Source organism: Empidonax traillii, unplaced genomic scaffold (genome assembly GCF_003031625.1).
Source record: "Empidonax traillii isolate 1590-97213 ecotype Southwest subspecies unplaced genomic scaffold, ASM303162v1 scaffold764:size1210623, whole genome shotgun sequence".
Classification (NCBI taxonomy): domain Eukaryota; kingdom Metazoa; phylum Chordata; class Aves; order Passeriformes; family Tyrannidae; genus Empidonax; species Empidonax traillii.
The window spans coordinates 207,932-226,845 of record NW_020955957.1 but is presented as its reverse complement, the minus strand read 5'-3'; the positions used below and the strand labels follow the sequence as shown (position 1 = coordinate 226,845).

The window sequence follows — 18,914 nt, the reverse complement described above, 5'->3', positions numbered from 1 at the left end:
TTTAAAGAGCCATTAAGCTCTTCTGTCCCCATGTTAGGGATGTATGCAAGGCCACACTCTCTGAAACATCAGTGGGCCCAACACAGCTGAACTGCCTGTCCCTTCCCCCCGCAGCGAGTTTGGCTCATATTATAGCACAGCTTCATCTCTCATCCAAAAAAAAAAAAATACACTAATACATATTGGAAAATCTCCTCTTTATTTTTTTTTTTTCCTCCCTTGTGCGGGATCAGAGAGAACAGATTCTTTCATACCATAGCTTTAGGCCCTCTTTGTGACTGTTTTTTTTCTTGTTAAAGCACCAGAGCTGGCGCTCGTAGCCTATTTTTACCGTGCCGTGTGATTCTGCAGACACTGACACGTGTCACCTGTGATGCAGCTACATTTGTCGGCTCTCTGTGCTCAGCAGGGGAGGAATCGATCCCTGGCTTTCATTAGGTGGCAGGAGTAGACTATTGGCATAAAAATACTTTAAAAAAAAAAAAAAAAAAAAAAATTGGAAAAGAAACCCCAGGGCTTTCTGCTTGGAGAACCAGCCGGCAGTTCAGTGGTCATTTGAATTATTGAATGGGATTAAAATAAAACCGTGGTCCCTTTTCGTCTCTTTACCCAGATGAGCCATCTGAAATCCAAGTTGATTTGTATTTTTCTTTTATCCCCTCGGCTTGTTAGGGGAGAATATTTTATTTCAGATTCCATTCTTCAAGGTCCTCCTATCACCCAGCGTGGAGCGTTGCTGTCATGTCCTTATCTAAAAAAAAAGAGAGAGAGATGGAAAAGAAAACAAAGCCCACAGGTGACACACGTTTTATTGAGGTGTTCCACATGAAGAGCAATTGTGTGCTTTACACTGCACACAGCACTGTAGGAGCCTTCAAGAGGAAGAGAGGGCTATCAAATGAATACAAATTCATCTTTCAAATAGGTTAGATTGGAATTGCTCAGGCTAGGACAGTGTGGACTGTATTAAAATAGAGACCATTTTGAGACCGTCTTTCCATTCACTGTCACAGCAGCCTCCTCCATGGGCAGGCCTCAAAAGCCCAAGGGCAGACAGATCAGCTTCATCCTTGACAAACAGCACTGTGGGGACTTCTGAGCCAAATGCTGGCGCTGATAAACGGGTAATAAGGTAGAGTTAGCACAGTGTTGATGGCTGAGGGAAATATATCACTCCTCCTGGATCCTGACCAGGACACTTAAGAGTTCACAACACTGGAAACAATGGACTGAACACATTTATGTAAATAAGCTCTTAACCTTCCTACACATCTCTCTGTGACGTCTGGCCAAGCCAGGGCCAAGATCTGAGTACCAGTGAATTTAAACTCAGATGGAGATACTTTGATGATTTCAGGAGCCTTTCTTCAATTCTGCTTTAATAAAAATTGCTCAGGAAACAGCATTCAGTAGCCACCCGTCCCCAGGTTGTTTTTTTAAGGTATGGCACTATTTTCCCTAATATAATTTCAAAAGAAATTAGAAGTCAGCCTAGTGCAGCAAAGTCAGAGAAAAATGGTTTAAAAAATTTAGAAGTCCAGAAGATCAAAACAGGAGATTCAAAAATTTAGTAATCCACAGCCAGGCTCCTAAGTGAGTGCGCTGTTGTTCAAGGAGTTGGGCTGTGGAGATCTGACCAGCTGCAACGCTTTTAACAAGTGATTCTAAAAGCCTAACTGAGCTATCTGCCCCTGAGATTGGTCTGTGTCTTTGTTTATTCTTAGCAGTCCTTGAAAACACAACTAACAGGAAGGATGCTGTAAATATATGTAAAGCAATTTGCAAGGTATGATACTTGTTGCTGAGTACGTGCTACAAGGCATTATTCAGGTCTTTTGCCCAGCAGTGCTTTATCAATACAGGTTTCCTCTAATGTTTATTCTGCAGGTCTAAGACATTTGCTGTTACACGAAATATTGGGGATTTGGCTGCTAGTAAGATGACTCCAGTTCTTCTACCTGAAGCAGTGCCCAACATAATGAAGATGTCCTTCGATTCAGACTCTGCATCAGGAGAGACCGATAACATCAGGGTAAATGATGTAGCATCTGACTATTCTTTTTTGGGCTTTTAATCAGTAGGGGACCATTTCTTTTCTCCATGGGAAAAGGTACAATTCATCTCTGTGAACTAACTCAGGTTCAATCTAATAACACAAATAGCCCTTTAGCAACGTTATTTTAAAATCTGGAGTGTAAGACGTCAGACTTGCAACACCTTTTTTTCTAAAGCAAAAGCATTTTCTTTGGTAATTAATTTTGCACTGCCATCTACAGGATAGGCCCACAATCTCTTTAAAACACTTTGCAACCATTATGCAAGCATCACATTCCTGGGGCGGTCACAAATGTTCCTCAAGATGCTCCCGCCGCTCAACTTGTTGAGGCAAATTTAGTGCTTTACAAGCGTCCTGATTCGAGGAGGGCTGGAAGTCTCTGTGTCAAGCCTGATGACTTCCCAAGCCCTGTTTCCATAAAAGCCAGAGGAGGCTCCCTTAGATGGGCAGCACTGTGAAGGCATCGCTGTGGCAATTCATTCCATGGGAGACTGACAGAGATGAGGAATACGCTGTCCTGTTCTGGTTTCATTGCTGTCATGCAACCCTGAAGGGTTTTCAGATAAAATAAGAGATGAACAGAGGACAAGTGCAGCCCTTTCCCATGGAGAAGTCAATAGGCAAACGTGCCATCAGGGAGAGCAGTTTCCAATATCCTGGAACAAGCTACATTCTTGTGTTTTGTGCCTCTGTGCTGCCCTTCCTGAAAACTCAGTGCTCCACAGTTATTGTTAAATGAACAGCAACTGAAAACTGGTACTAAGCGGAGCGTTTCCCAGGATCATCAGAAATTCCTTTTTTTTTTTTTTGACGGGGTTCATGCAAGTTTGGAACCTTGTGAGACATGATAAACTGAGTCAAAAAATTAATTGCCAACCTGAATTACATGAGAAATGAAAGCTTATGATTATGTGTCTTTATGTATTTGTTTCACTGCTTCAGGAAGTCACAGTTTTCCTTTCAGGGATTTTATTCCAATTTTAATTAATTTTAATTTGTTCTTCAGCAAGTGTTGCTTGGCACATGTAAATTGCATAGTTTTTAGTGGAAATATCTAACATATGATATGTTTTGACCATCTAATTGATATACTATCATGTCAGACCTCAACTGACAGAATTTTCATGGACATAGTTGAAAATTTTCTTGTCTCAACCGATCAAAAATCAAAGGAGAAAACTCCAGTCTGTCTAGAGCTCACTCAGTTTTATCAAGAACCTGCTAACACTATCTAATACACCAAGAAAACAAAATTAAATATTTAGAATTAATTTGTAATATAATTTTCCATTCCTATAGCCTGAAGCTCTTTTTACAGTAGACAGTCTAATCAACCAATTGAGATGATAATTTTTTCCAATTTAAAACCAAGTTGTCCTATGCCACAGCCTTGCTATCTCAAATGAACTGGTTAATTCCTCACGCACAGTACATGCAACTATTATCAAAACAGGATGCATAACCTGCAAGTGTTCCTCTTACTGCTGTCCAATTAAACTTGACATGTGTGCTGTCTAATAGGACAGGCATTCTGCTGAGGATGCTTCATCAGGAGATCCCTTCTCTTTCGGACGCTCCTCTTCCCAAAAAGAGCCGTTTGTTCAGTCCATGTGTTCCAACGCAAGCACCTTTGGGGTTCAGGTGTGCCTTGAGAGGAAAAGTGTGCATGCAGCATTCATCAAAAACCTGCCCCTTTATTACCTCGTTGGAGAGCACGCCCTGAGGGTGAGCCTCAAGCCAGGTAAGAACCCCGTGCACAGGACAGCAAACAGTGGGTGAGTGGCTGTGTGTATGCACACACACTTGGGTTTTTGCATCTTAAGCACCACTAAAACTCCCATTTGGAGTGCCAGGCCTGCCAGAATTGGCAGCGGGCTGTGCTCGCAGCAGGAATCCGCTTTTCCCCCACCGCGATTTCCCAGCTCCCCCAGCAATGCCACTCAGCACGGCCAGCGTCAATCTGTGCCTGCTGAGTGTGTCTGATGCATCCTGAATCAGTGGATTTGGGATGCAAGCACGAAGCAATTGGACATGGGCAGCAGATCTGATGCAGCGTCCTGGAGCTACGCTCTAAAAAACCCGGACTCTTAAAGGGAATTACGGATTAACCCTGCCAGGATCTAGTCCTTAATGTCTTAATCCATGATCATAAGAAATAAAAGCACAGCAGGCCACTGAATCTAGGTCTCCTAAGTATCAAACTAATGGCCTAACCATTGGACTGTTCTTTATAATTCGAGAGTTGAGCCTCAACTCCACTCTGATGCCTAATTCCCTAATCCATAGTGTTATCTCATTAAGCAACCCCATTCACTTGACTTAAATCCGTTGATCACTCTGTTTATTGACTTGAAAAGAATCCAGTATCATCATAATATTTTAAAATTTTGTTACCAGGATGTGCTTTAGCTGTTTGTTAGAGAAAATTTTTAACAGAATTACTCAATACCAGTAATAATCACTAAGCATTTATATTTTAGTTTAAAAAATGGCTAATTAAATTATGGCAAAATTGGGTTATTCTCTCATTTGATTGTTAATGCAAACAGTAACACTAATTGTCATGTAATTTCAGTTTACACAGAGGCATCTATTGAAAAAATACAAGTCACAATTCAAGCAGGAGACCAAGCTCCCACAAAAATGGTACGTCTAGTAACATTTGAAGATCCAGAGGCACAAGCATCTTCCAGAAAAGAAGCAATGAAAAGGCTGAAGAAAATCCTCGGTGACACTGATGACCAGGTACTTGGTGTTGTAAAAGTCCACTCCTAAAATTTGTGGGAGACACTACACAAAGCTTAGTTATTTATATTTCTCTTACTAAGTAGCTTCCTGCGTTTAGAAAATATCAAAAAAATTGAAAAATAAAGACAGGCTTTTGGGTACACAAGTCTTTCTACAGGTCTTTTGTGTGCACCCATCTCTTCTGCAGGGGAAGGACATTAGCAAGAGCAGGTTGGTTTCGTAGGCTTTTCTGAAAATCTCTTGTAAGATAGAAAATAGCTGTTGTGTGCCCAAAAGGTGGTCTGCTCTTTCTGGCTACTAAAACAATCTGACACCCACCTACACAGCCGTGAGATAGCAGGACAGTCATTACCAACACCAGTTACATGTAATTGTGTGGTCAACAACTCCTGCACATGTTGGTTATCACGGAAGTGTTTGGGGTATTGTCCTGCTTTCGTGTGGGTTTGTATAATTATGAATTTGTCTTTGAATTATTGTGGTGTGTCACAGAGATGCCACCAGGAGTACACCCTGTCTTCTGAGCAGAGATCCGCAGATCTCTGCATCATGATTTGACTCTCGGCGTTTTGCAAGAACACAGAAAAATAATTTTGTTTTTCCCACGTTCCCACTGACCAGGGGACAGGAAAACACAGAAGCTCATCGTCCAGCGCCAGCAGCACCAGCGGGAGCGCCGAGAGCACAACGAACAGCCCCTCCAGCAGCGACTCTGATGGGAGAGCGTCACAGCGAGGCACCCAGATCGATCTGAAAACAAGGCAGTCCAAAGCCAAAGAGAAGAAATTCTACCCATTTGGGGACAGCAGTGGTAGCAGCAGCAGTAGCAGTAGCAGCAGCAAAAGCAGCAGCAGCAGCAGTAGCAGTAGTAGTGATAGTAGTAGCAGTAAAAGCAGTAGCAGTAGTAGTGATAGTAGTAGCAGTAAAAGCAGTAGCAGTAGTAGTGACAGCAGTAGCAATAAAAGCAGTAGCAGCAGCAGCAGCAGTGGCAGTAGTAGCCATAGTAGCAATAGCAGCAAAAGCAGCAGTAGTAGTGATAGTAGCAGCAGCAGTAAAAGCAGTAGTAGCAGCAGTAAAAGCAGCAGTAGTAGTAGCAAGAGCAGTAGTAGCAGTAGCAAAAACAGTAGTAGTAGCAAGAGCAGTAGCAGCAGTAGCAAAAGCAGTAGCGGCAGTAGTAAAAGCAGTAGTAGTAACAGCAAGAGCAGTAGTAGTAACAGCAAGAGCAGTAGTAGTAGTAGCAGCAGCAAGGACAGTAGGAGCAGCAGCAAGGACAGCAGCAGCAGCAAGGACAGTAGCAGTAGGAGCAGCAAGGACAGTAGCAGTAGAAGCAAGAGTAAGGGCAGCAGCAGCAGCAGCAGTAGCAAAGCATCTGGTGTAAACCATAAGGCTAAGAAGCAGTCCAAGACCACATCATTTGCACATGTCAGCGCTGCTGAAGGACAGGGAAGTGTCCGTGAGCAGAAGCCTAAAACACAGAGTAGTAGCAGCAGCAGGAGCAGCAGCAGAAGGACCAGCAGTGGCACCAGCAGCAGCACCAGCAGCAGCAGCGAAAGCTCTGGTGCTTCCCATCGCCACAGCGCACACGACAAACAAGCTGAGAGGGAACGTGCCAAGTCCCAAATTAACAGCCTCAGTAGTTATGACGTTTCTACAGAGCGGGTAAAGTTTCTAAGACTTTGACTTCTGCTCAGAGGTGATCTCGGCTGAGCTGTAGGTAATAACTTCTTTTGGAATTTCGCAGGAATTGCACCTTCCAAAGGTGTACCGTCTCCGCTTCAGGTCTGCTCACGTCCACTGGGTAGGTCCCTAATTCACTGCATATTGCCATGGTAGCTACAGGTGATATGATCAAACATATTACTGAAGGGTTTTGTTTGGGCCATTTCACTTGACCATTCCACACTGTCCAATAACAATATTGACGATGACCAAAATAACCAGATTTATTGCAAAAAATGCTATTATGCTGCATCCTTTCATTGCTGCAGCACTCAACATTGGGTTAGGACACCTTCGCAGTAGATGATGTATAATGCAGATAAACAAAGCTAGATTAACAAAGACCATGGGGGATCTTCCTGTGGGAATAGTTAGGTCCCCAGTTTTTAGGCAGTCATGAGCAAAATCATTAGCTATGTGGATTTTTTCAGAAACTAGATTCAGTATGCATTATGATATAAAGGTATTTTTAGTATATATTAGAAGGGTGATAATGTAGTGGCTTTTGTAGGTGTTACCTGTACAGTTACTATGTATCCTGCTTGTGAAAGAAGATGATGATTTACGGCTTTTTTCATTAAATTGTAATATTTTTTTTTTTCCTGGATATGGATACATTTGACCACTTATTAAATGTCACTTTTCATTTTCCCTAGCATTAGGCCTGAAAAATGTGATATTGCCATTTGCAATCACTATCTATGCAGCCTTCCTTTCAGCAGAGAGGCCCAGGTGGATCCACGGCACATTCCTACCCAATATTCCATGTCTGTGTATGATAACAAAAATAACGCTCTAGATATGCCTAAGTCTGCTGCCTAAAAAGGGAGTCTGGTATCTCTGGTTTTGATACTCTTACACTGGTAAAACTAGAGGTCATATCATAGATTTTTTTAAGCTATTTTTATTTCATAGCATCCAGAACATAAGGGATCAAGCAGCTCATCATCATCATCATCTTCCTCTGAGTCGGGAAGCAGCCACAGAAACAGCAGTAGCAGCAGCAGGAGCAGGAGCAGCCACCTGAGCAGCAGCAGCAGCAGCAGCCACCACCATGGAGAAAATTCTGCCCACAGCTCGAGGAGGAGCAGAAGAGTCAGCAGCCACCAGCACAGCCACAGCTCCAGCCTGGCGAGGGAGGTACGACACCTGAGCAGCAGCTGCAGGTGTGGTGGCAGCTCAGGGGCTTGGGGCTTCAGGAGGGACACTAAAAGTCAAGGCTATAAACTGAAAATCAAAGTCCACTTTAAGATATTCTCCCCCCCCCAAAAAAAAAAAAATAACCATTTTTTTTTTCCTCCAAATTCCCTTTTGTTTTCTGGTTTCTTTGGTCTGCGTTTCTTCGTTTCTGAAGCTGTTTGCGGTATGTGGAATCATGCATTTGGAAATCATAAAAGCTGAAGGGCAGGGAGTTGTAAGTGAAAGGGGAAAGAATTTTCTTTTCCCTAGAATGCAAAATCAGTTGCATTAAGGTAAAAATGAGGAGGAAATAAATAGCTATGCCTAATTATTTTTTAGATGTAGACCAGAGGTCACGAGTCCATGCATTGTATAACTGAAATCAGACTTTCCATGGGCATTACTGGTTGGTAAATGTGAAGACCCATTAAGCACAGATCATCTTTACTATGCACTTAGTATTCTACAATTGTACAACATAAAGGTATCTACATAAAAATAGAACAAATAGCTCTGCAAATGCAGGCAATATCTAGAGGAATTCTGCTACTAAAAAGGATTTTGAAATATTTGAGTGGCTTGAAGAAACTCTAGCACAGTGCAAATAAGTTGTGAATGTGTATAATGCTCTCAAGATCTTTGGGATGTGTTGCAGACAGCTATTTGAAATACTAGAATAACGAAAAAAACATCTTATTATGTGCATAAAGATAATTTGGAAGAGTCCTGGATCCCTCACCAAAACAATCACACCTTCAGAAATTTATGGTGGCAATTGAATAATCAAACTTCCCAAAGAATTCATCCTTGCCTGTTGGGGATACAGAAACTAAACTGATGAAGGACAAGGGAGGCTCCCTGCTATCAGCACACACAAACTGGACTGCAGGCTCTCCAGTGAACACACAGGAATGCTTAAGCACAGATGGTTGGGGGTTGTTTTTCAGCGCAACTTCCTGGGAGACGTAATTCCACCTGGCATTACGATCGTGGCACAGGCAGTAAGGAGTGACAACAGAAATCAAGGTTATCAAGCCACAGCATATGTTCGTTCTGAGGCTGCCAAAGTGGATGTGCAACTAGTTGTGGTTCAGCTGGCTGAAACCAACTGGAAAGCGTGTGCTGATGCTGTGATCCTGCCTCTGAAAGCACAGGTAAGCACACAGGCAGCCTTGCCCAGAGAGACACCTACAAAGCCCAGAGTAAGCACAGAGAACCTGCTGATCAGGAGAATTAAGCAGGAATGTTTTGAAATGTTTCACGAAGTCACCGAAGTTTCAGAAAATGTTCCCGTCTTTCACTATTCTTGTCAGCTAAAAAATTAATAATAACAGTAATAGACTCAGACACTTCAAAATCTGGTTAAAAAAAATTATTTTCAAGATGCATCGAAGTATGACCAGTAGAAGCACAAAAAATATTTGAAAAATTGACTGCTTCATTACTATCTATTTATTATTTGTCCTACCATGAGATTTCTTGTCTGGGAATCTACCTGTTTTTCTATACAGAATTCATTTCAGAAGACTCATAACCCAAATGCATTTGCAATGTTGCATTTCTTAGGATTTACACGAAAAGATGGAACAAGCAAAGCTGGTTAATGGGTTGATGCCTGAGAGAGCATCATAAAACAGGTCTTTCCTTTTTTCCTCATCTCCCTGTGCTGTGCTTCCCATGCACTTTTAAAAGCACGAGATCTTTGCATAACAATTTACAAACCTCTGCTTCTGGCAGCATGATAACCAGCACTGAAAAAAATGGGGTGAGTTCATATCAGAAAGTCTTGGGGAGGGCTAATAGAAATTAGAGTGCAGTCATCGTTTAGAAAAAATACATACTGATTATGAACTTACAAAGTCTAAGGAAATCTCAGGATGTTTCAGTGGCTGCTTTGAGAAACAGGAAACAGGTTTGCTCTGCACAGACCAGCAAACCTTTTTCCTACCACGCCCTAGATTTTGCCAGAGGTAGAGCCTGTTTAGAGCTGAAAGAAACACTGGAAACGCAGGGACCAGTGCAAAATATTTTTTGTGAAAGAGAACCTTGCCTTTTGAAACGGCCAGGGATAGTTTTGTCCTTCCTTTCCGAAATTTTGGGCGACTGTTCCCTTGTTTTTAAAGGCCAGACTGAGATGGGGCAGGGAGTGCCAGGACTACAGGATAGCAGCCGTGGCTACCACAGGACGGCTGGCGAGGAAGCCAGCAGCACAGCTGAAGGTGCAGTGGGGAAAGCTTCCATCCTGGATCAAAAAGACAAGCACAGCGTATGTAATCCGTTCTTTCCTAAGGTGTTATTTTCCCTCTTTTCTTCTTCTTTTTTTTTTTTTTTTTTTTTTTTTTTAAATGCTGAAGGAATTGGATGAAGTTTCTCAACGCAAACGTATTTGGGTGGGCAGCGATGGAAACCACGAGTTCCGTGGCACAGACGGTGTTCTGCTTTCTCCATGTTTCATGTTTAAAGACAGCCCCCAAATATTTAAAAACTTATCAGGGTTGATTTTACTTTCCATATTAAATTACTTTATATTATTTCAGTTCAAAATGCGTTTTTGTTTGGAAATGTTCTTCTATTCAGTCTCAGAAAATACCCAGTTTAAATGGGCAAGATAAGCCCAGTGCGTTTCTTGTGGATAAAATCAACCATTTAGTTTGACTCAAAGTATTCCTTCCTTGGCTTTTCAGTCCTTCCATGTTTTCCAGGTTTTTCAGGTCTGCCAGTAGTCCTCACCCTCCCATGTGTGCTTTTGCTCCTGTACCTGAGTTTGTCACATCTTGTTTGTCTCTAGATTCATGCAGTACGTTCCTGGTGCAGCACTCGTGTTGGGCTTCTCAGAAGCACATCAGAGAAATCCATCTCATGAATTTATAGTAAGGGCAGCTGCAACCTCTCCACGAACAATTGATACAGTAATTAAAGCTCCTGGGGTACGTTAAATTTTTATTTTCCTCTTCCTTGCCTTGCGTGAGTTTCAACTTATAACATTTTGATACCTAATGGAAAGAAACAAAAGCAAAACATTCCCCTTTGGAGAAGCTGCTATATACCTGACTACATCAGATGGGTTTTGAAATACAGCAGTTCTCTTGATTTTGTGCTGCTTTGGTCCAGTGTAGTAGTAAGTTGAAAATCACCAGGCACGAATTTGGTTCTCTTGGTAAATATGATTTTTAGTTACAGTGAGGGATCCCATCCCAGTGCTACTCAGGCCAGTTTTCCCAGACACCTCCATCGGCTCACTTAACTTGTTACCTTATTTTTTAAGAAGTTTTTAAGAAGTCACTTAATGAATGCCTAAACTTCACCCGTGTCTGTCGCTTTCCAATGTCCTTTTAATAATTTTTCGAAAAGCCAAGTGTGACTAGAAGAGAGACGACAATGACTCCTCACAAAGGCTGAAGGTTTGGGTGCATCCTGGGGAGACCAACACAACTGCGATTGTGTAAAATCATCCTCAAGATTTATTTTATTATTTTTTTTTCCAGATGATAAGAGCACATGGTTCAATTTATCTTAATGCATTTTTCATTTCTGCTTTTTCAGGTAACGCTTTACTGTCAGGCACTCCGACTGCCATTCACTCTGCCCTTAGGCCCGTCTCCAGCTCACGAGACTCGAGATATCACTGCCTGGAATTTATTTCCTGAAATAGCTTCACAAATAGCACAAGAAGATCAATGTAAATGTTACTTACGTGTTTGTCTCGTGAATAAGCAGTGTGTGTAGATCCATCCTCTGCCACAACTGGGCCCTGCCTTTCCTTGCAGAGGTTTTCAAGAGGTCTTACAGAGCATTTCTAGCCCTGCTTTCTCAAGAGCTCATTCTCCCACAGAGAAGCATGTTTGGTGGGGGGTGAATGAAGAGACTTTAAACTGCTGTAAACAGTCAGAGTTTGGAAATCACTCCTGTCTGCAAGGGCTAGAGGTTGTCTTCTACCCTGCCTGAGAAGGTGCCAGCTCTGCACTGAGAGGCATCAGATGATGGGTAAAAGACAGTCCAGGTATTTTCTGCCCTGTGTATTGGATTCAAAAAGAAGTCATGTGAGTCTTAGCTGGTTGGTGCCTGGCACTCCTGGGAGAAATGTGGAGTATTTACCCCAGTTTGTTACACAGTTTTGTACATTTTAGTCCCTGTTAGCTTGAGTTTCGTGTTTGGCATGTGATGAAAACCAATATTAGTATAGTCAATTCTGGGTAGTTACTCTGTTGTACTCTCCTGTCCTTGCAGACTCTGGCTTCTGCCAAGGAGATGAGGGGGTTTCTTTCCTTTTTGCTGAGTAGTTCACTCTCACAGAGGTGTCTTTCAGTGCTTTGCAGCAAACGACCATCTGCCATTTCTTTTCTGGTTTTGTTTTGCAGCCACGTGCAAAGTCAGAGAGGGAGATTTCAAAACCTTTGACGGCGTGAGCCACTCGTACTCTTTCAACAAAAGCTGCAGCCTGGTAGTGGCTCAGGATTGCACTGAGCACCCGAAATTCATCATTACTACCAGAAAGGTTGATCCTCAGTCTTTCTCCAGAGAGGTCCACATAAACACAACACTGGCGTAAGTGTGGTTTATACTGCGGGCTCAGAAACCAGCCATGAAGTTTCAGGCAGTTGTTGAGTTCCCCGGTGAAGATGGTGAACTTCCCCCAAATGAGATATTTGGGGAAAGGCAGAATTTCCACAAGGAATCCTCATCTGCGACTTTTTGGTGTAGTTTCTCATCTTGAATTTCAAAGCCACAGATATCTGATACCGTGCTCATTAAGTCCCCGTGCTGTCTTTTCCTTAAAGGTTGGATCTCAAAGCCCGAAGTCCCAATGAATTCTGCACTTTTTGTAAAGAAAACTGCTCGTTCATTCATTCAAAGTTCAGATATTCAAACTGGTTCTCTGCTGGCTTTGGTCACAAATATCTGTGCTTTTCACATTTTAAATTAACCACGAGTTTCTTCTCTTTGGTTTTTGCTTCTCCTGAAGGAATGTCACAATCTGTCCTGCCTCAAATTCATCTCTCCTCGTGACGTGCAATGAAGAACGAGTTCTGTCACACAGTGGAGTGGCTGAGTATGAAAAAGGTAAGCTGTGATACTCAGCCTTCCAGGACTGACCTAGGAACTAAATATCAGGAAATTTTTATTGATTCCACAGAAAAATCCTAATTTAAAGGAAACATGAGTGAGATGAATACAAAGTAAAACTAGAGGCCACTTCCTTAAGATTTGTATTGACTTAGATTCATGTTTCCTATTGTATACACACTCTTACTTTCCTCCAGCATAACTGACAGGTGATTTAAACCCTTCCTTATAGTTATCATATATTCAGCACCAATGTCGTCATCATTTCAAGACTTAGCACATATAAAATACTGGATACAAAAGTCAGTTCCAGCTACAGGTAACAGCATTACAATATTTTTGAGAATAAAGAAATTATTTCTTCTCGTTTTTTCTTTCCCTCTCCACATAAATATACACATGTAGATATAACTGTAGCAGCAAAATTATCGTTGTGAAGGAAAATGCATCGTGGTGTATGTTCTGCTACACAATTTCTCCATTCATTCCAAAGGAAGATCTCCTGATGATTCACCATCTTTTTACAGGTGATGTGAAAATTTATAAAAGCGGGACAACAGTCATCGTGGAAGTTCCAGCACTGGGACTGAAGAGGGTGACTTTTGATGGTGTGAATCTTCAGGTACTGGGCTCACATCCACAGTTACTGCTTTCTCTCTGTCCAGCACCTTGCCAGTGCAGTAGATCAGCACTTTGGCATTCCCTAAAAGATCTGCTATTTTACAGGTTACCGTTGCCTCGTGGATGAGAGGAAGGACCTGTGGAGTTTGCAGTAATAATGACAGAGAAAAGCACAATGAACTCCTGATGCCAAACCATAGGCTGGCACACAGCTGCTCTGCGTTTGTTCACTCCTGGGTATTGCTAGAAGAAACCTGCTCTGGTGGTGAGTAGATCTGGCAACACTTTATGCTTGGGGAGAATACGATTTCACTTTTCCTCGGCCGACAGCTAGAAATTTTTTTTTTTTTTTTTAAAGCAGCAGATACTTTTTACTTAGAAATCACAAGAACAATATATATCCATTTTAACTTTATTAACCACTGACTGTTTGAAACACTGCTTGTGAATATAGAGAATATATACTCCAGCAAAAGTCTTCATCTCATGTGCAGTTCAGTGTTAAATAATTGATTCTAATTTCTTACACTGAGTAGCTTTTGTACTGAGAGGCAAAATCAGGCCTAATCTGGCTCCCACTGAACAAAAAGTGTCATTTTCACCACTGTACCAAGACAGTTTCAGCTGTTGTCTGCAGACTTAATTTAACCAAACAAGTTGCAGACTACGAATGCAGTGTCAGATCCCACATTAGTGTAAACTTCCAAAGTGCAAAAAAAATTTCATTTTTGTTCTGCGCCATCTGAGGGTGCAGTCTCAGGAAAATATTTAGAAATAATAATTCTGCAGCAAAGAGCTTCGTCTCACATGTAGCTGGACAAATAATGACCACCTCCCATAACGTTAATACAGTTTTTTGTTTGGTAGATCTCCATTTACCTTGGACCTGAGATAACTTTATTGAAGTTAATGGTTGTTTTCTCCTTGACTTCAGTGGCAGAGGAATTGTACTTATCCGTGTGTCAGGAAACGGAGCCATAGCTGGGATCCTGTTAAGCTACATTATACCTTTCTAGTGAGATAATTGCAGCATTATAAAAATCATCCAATACAAAAATTATCCTTGATGTTATTATAAAAATGCTGCCTTTTTTCTAATCCATTCACTACGGTTGACATTTTTCCTAATGCAATGAAGTAGCCATTGTGCTTGCAGTATCTATTCTTAATAGCTTTCAGACAGGAGAGGTTATTTTCTGTGTATTATGTAGTTCTAAAAAACACAGTATACATGATTCCATTTGGGTTATATTGTGCAATTAGATTTTAAAAATAGCTCCCCTTTCAGACTCTTTCCTCAACTTATTATTGTCCTATCTCGATAACCTCGCTACTGCGAAAATGGTTTGTCAGATACCTGTGTTTTAATAAAAGCTGAGGAGAAAATATGGACCTTTATTATTGCGAGGATCGATTGGGATTTATTTCTACCATTTTAACCACCTTTCCCTTTCCTCTCAGGGTGCAAGCTGCAGCGCAGTTATGTGAAGCTGAATCGAAATCCCACTATTGACGGCGAGGAATCCACCTGCTACTCTGTCGACCCGGTGCTGAAATGTATGAAGGACTGTACTCCAGTGGAAAAAACCTCAGTAAAGGTTGGCTTCCACTGCTTCCCAAAAGGTACGGTGTTTTTTTTCTCCCTCTGTGTGTCACGTACTGCAGGAGCTGTCAGAGCACTGCAAAGAACAAAACCCAGCACAGCCATGCACAGACCTGCGGCGCTCCAGCTCCTCTCTGAGCCGCTGCTTTTAATCCCATTAGTATTTGCTGTAACTGCTGACAGTGCTAGACAATGGCAGGTAGCATCATCTGAGAAAAAAAAAAAAAAAAACAAACATCTGAGGTGGTAAAAGGGGGCACCGGCGATCAATAAAATCACCAAATAAAATTTGCCGTGTCTCCAGGGTCTCGGGAGACCTGAGATAAGAAACACCGAGTCCTTTTATGCACATTACAGCCTGCAATTTTGTGCAGACCAGGGCAGGCAAGGCAATTGAAAGTGGCTCAAGTAGTGTGACATGACTGCTGTGATTAGACTGCCACGCTATGCCACGGTGCAATACATCAGCAAAAACACAGTGCTGAAAGGTTCTCTAGATTGTTCCAAGAAGTGGGTTGTTCTTGAAGGTACTTTATACACACGCACACTCAACCAAAAAAAAAAAAAAAAAAAAAAAAAAAAAAAAAAAAAAAAAAAAAAAAAAAAAAAAAAAAAAAAAAAAAGGCAAACAAAAATCTGGGCCTGTTTTTCCTTTGACTTACACCAATTTGTCATGGCTGTGATGCACTAACACAGGTTCACATTGAAATTATATAAGCATTGAGACAAGAATACAACCTGGGACATGCAGATATTTCTGGTGTATTCCTTCCTCAATCTTTCTTTTAATCAATTAAATACATATGCCTTAGAGGGAAACCTACCATTAGGGAGTATCTACTGAAATGGTCTCTGTTAACCATTGTTGGCCAAATCCATTGTGAGCTGGGATAATCCAGTGTGGTTTCACTGAAGCCAGTGGACCCCTGTGTTGAGCAGTACTGGAGAGGAACAGAGTATTTTATGTTTGAATTTAAACAACAGCTGTGTAAGAACTTTGCACTTTGTTCGTGCTATTAATATCTGCAATGTGCTGAATCAGCCCATAAAAGCAGAGAGAATCTCTCTGTAATAGTCAACTATCTGCAACAGCCTATTCAACAAGTAGCACAGGGAGAGTGTTAATAGTTTTCTGATGGCTCCCTGAGACGAGAATAGATGCATTCTTTCATGAACAGAAAAACCCACCCGCAACAAAAAAACCCTTCCCAAGTCTCGTTATATCCGTGTTTCACAGATTTCTTTTGTGTATCCAAGTCTGTATCTCTGAAGTGTCACAACCCCAGGCCACTCACTGCCTCAGAATATTAGGCTATAATAAAGCTGTCTCATTCTCTCACAAAACTGTTTGAGAAAAGAGGAAAATCAGAAAAAAAAGAGAGACGTTAGTTGCTGCAGCCAGTGCTGCTTTTAGAGCAACTGCAGCCTTCTCTGGTCCATTTACTGAGGCAGAGACTGGGAAGTCTACTAGCAGCAGTCCTAATCAAGGGCTTTAGTTAGTTAGTTCGTTAGTTAGTTAGTTAGTTAGTTAGTTAGTTGGTTAGTTATCCTAAGGAGGAGGAGGAGGAAAAGGAGGAGGAAGAGAAAGGAAAAAAGATGCCATTTGTTGTTCTTTAGCAAAACAATTGTTTTCCTTAGGCTGACGATCAATAGGAATACAAGGCCAGCCCTTAAAAACTGTTCTTTTTCTTCCCTTGACTTGGAGAAGCAGTAGAAACAAAATCCTCATCTTTCTCACTGTATTTGTGTACACTGGACCAAGGTCTTTTCACAGCTCTTTATAGGGGAACTCAGACATGACAATCTGCTCTTTCAAAAGAGAAGGATCCCATCAGTGTCAGTAGTGGAGCAAGAATAAAATGAAGTCCAAGAATGCAGAATTTCCCCTGTTGTCCTCAAATCAGCAAGACTGTAGCCTTAATACCTTGACTGAGGCAGGCACCACTCCAAGTTTAAGTCCACATATTGGTTTACATTTCAAACATGCCACAAGGCCAGCCCATGGGGATAACAGTTACTCAGCCATGATCCAGTTTGCCAAGGAAATTATTTCCCACATGGATATGAATGTGGTCAGACCCACAGTACGCCCGAGAGCAAGAGACGTAACGTATGTAAAAAACAGAATTCGGAAATTTCATAGCATTTCTCATTTCACAGTCTGAAAATATTATATATATATATATATATATATATATATTTTAAAGCATCTCCAGCACCTTTGTGGGAAATATTTATTATCCAGTTTATTATGTAAAACCTGCACTTCATACTGGACAGTAATTTAGCCAAGGAGAGTGTCAGCCTTGCAGAAGATAAGTGACTGATACACCTTGAACCCGTAGAGCAGTCTCCAGATTTCCCTGCGATGAGAGATGGCACTTTATAAATGTACTGTCCAGCTGAGGGATAAAACAAATAGAGGTAAAATTATGAAAGCTTCACCCATCCTCATTATACAAACTTAATCTAAATGGATGTCCTAATATTCTTCCAGATGCAATGATAAACCTCCAGCTAGCTAAGAATATTTATTGGGAGGATGAATGTCATTATTCCATTTAGATTATTTGAGCATTAAGGGATATGGCTCATTCAAGCTGCTGTTGAGAAGGCAGCGTGGTAAGGTTAATACTGCAACTGAGAATGCTCTGCCGGGTCTCACAAAATATGGGAAACTTTAATTAGAAGTTTATGAACTTCTGAAAATCCTCCAAAGGGCTTATCCTTCAGAAGGAACTCTGACAAACAGTGAGCTGGAATACCCAGTGATGTGCAGCACTGACATAAAAAGAGACTGCTGGTGTGGATTGGTACGTGGTGGTCTCACACTGCCAGCGGCTACCTCCAGCACTTTTCCAGCCTGCTGCCTGTTGTCTTTGTGCTTCATGAAGTGTAATTCACTTTGGTTTTAGGGAAGTATTATAGTAATTATATCATGGATGAAAATCCTGCTCCAAGTCAATGAGTCAGTTGGATGTCAGTCGCGAGGGCAGGATTTCATTCTTTGCTCGATGAGGGAGCTGACAGCCATCAAAACACTGAAATGTGTTAATTTGCTTGATGTTAGTTAACAATGGCTTCACTCTTCTGACAGAATCTGCTGTAAGCCTGCTGGAATGGCAGAGGAGCAGCGATAAGAAATCTGCATCTGAGGATGTGGTGGAGTCTGTGGATGCTGACACTGACTGTACCTGCACTGGCGACTGTAGTTAAGCTAAACACTTCAGCACTGTGCTATAGACATACCACACAAATAATTGAATTGCTGGACAGATAAGAAGGGAACATAATAGCTGTAGTAAAATATTAAGAAAGGTGCTTGAAGAAAATAGCCCTACTGCAAAGTCAAATGCATTAGGTACAGTCTGCACTGCTTAATAAATATGTTGTTCATTAAATAAGTATTCATGTGGTCTCTCTCTCTTTATTTCTCCCTATCAACAAAACAATCAGGCCAACGATAATATTATACAGAAATTCTGCTCCCTTTTATCTGCGATATAATTACAGCAGTCCTCTCTTAAAATTATATTCACTAGGTGATGAAAGGAAAACATGATTAGGGCTACTACTAACATTCCACGGTGCAAAGAATTTCATATTTAGCATACTAAAGACACAGTAAGCATTTGTTTTCTTTTATGTTTTTCCGGTAAAGAGCCAAGTCTGTTCTTGGAACCGTTCTGCAAAAAAATACATTTTACTCCCAGCAAGACCATTAGCCTTAGTACATTCTACAAAGGAATGAATTGGACTGCTAGACTCCCACTGTAGCTTTCCAGAGAGCTATAGTGTGTGACACAGCCTCCATTTTCATTTAAATTTCAATGGATGTTCTGTTGCTTCATGAGCTAAAAGTGTGAATAGGAACTTTTTTTTTTTTTTTTTTTTTTTTTTTTTTTTTTTTTTTTTTTTTTTTTT

The 18,914-nt window shown here is 41.3% G+C and overlaps 1 protein-coding gene across 1 annotated transcript in view; it reads left to right on the top strand.

The window, feature by feature from the left end:
- Nucleotides 1-18,379, top strand: part of LOC114066454 (vitellogenin-1-like) — a 42,986-nt gene extending 24,607 nt beyond the window's left edge. The window contains exons 20-36 of the mRNA XM_027901151.1: nucleotides 1,888-2,032; nucleotides 3,578-3,797; nucleotides 4,632-4,801; nucleotides 5,426-5,882; nucleotides 6,171-6,463; nucleotides 6,546-6,602; nucleotides 7,439-7,663; nucleotides 8,650-8,856; nucleotides 9,826-9,968; nucleotides 10,491-10,629; nucleotides 11,246-11,381; nucleotides 12,061-12,247; nucleotides 12,666-12,763; nucleotides 13,294-13,388; nucleotides 13,493-13,652; nucleotides 14,849-15,010; nucleotides 18,088-18,379. Coding sequence (XP_027756952.1) covers nucleotides 1,888-2,032; nucleotides 3,578-3,797; nucleotides 4,632-4,801; nucleotides 5,426-5,882; nucleotides 6,171-6,463; nucleotides 6,546-6,602; nucleotides 7,439-7,663; nucleotides 8,650-8,856; nucleotides 9,826-9,968; nucleotides 10,491-10,629; nucleotides 11,246-11,381; nucleotides 12,061-12,247; nucleotides 12,666-12,763; nucleotides 13,294-13,388; nucleotides 13,493-13,652; nucleotides 14,849-15,010; nucleotides 18,088-18,206 — 3,013 coding nt within the window. The 3' untranslated portion in view covers nucleotides 18,207-18,379. The remainder of the gene's footprint in view (nucleotides 1-1,887; nucleotides 2,033-3,577; nucleotides 3,798-4,631; nucleotides 4,802-5,425; nucleotides 5,883-6,170; nucleotides 6,464-6,545; nucleotides 6,603-7,438; nucleotides 7,664-8,649; nucleotides 8,857-9,825; nucleotides 9,969-10,490; nucleotides 10,630-11,245; nucleotides 11,382-12,060; nucleotides 12,248-12,665; nucleotides 12,764-13,293; nucleotides 13,389-13,492; nucleotides 13,653-14,848; nucleotides 15,011-18,087) is intronic.
- Nucleotides 18,380-18,914: the final 535 nt, after the last annotated feature.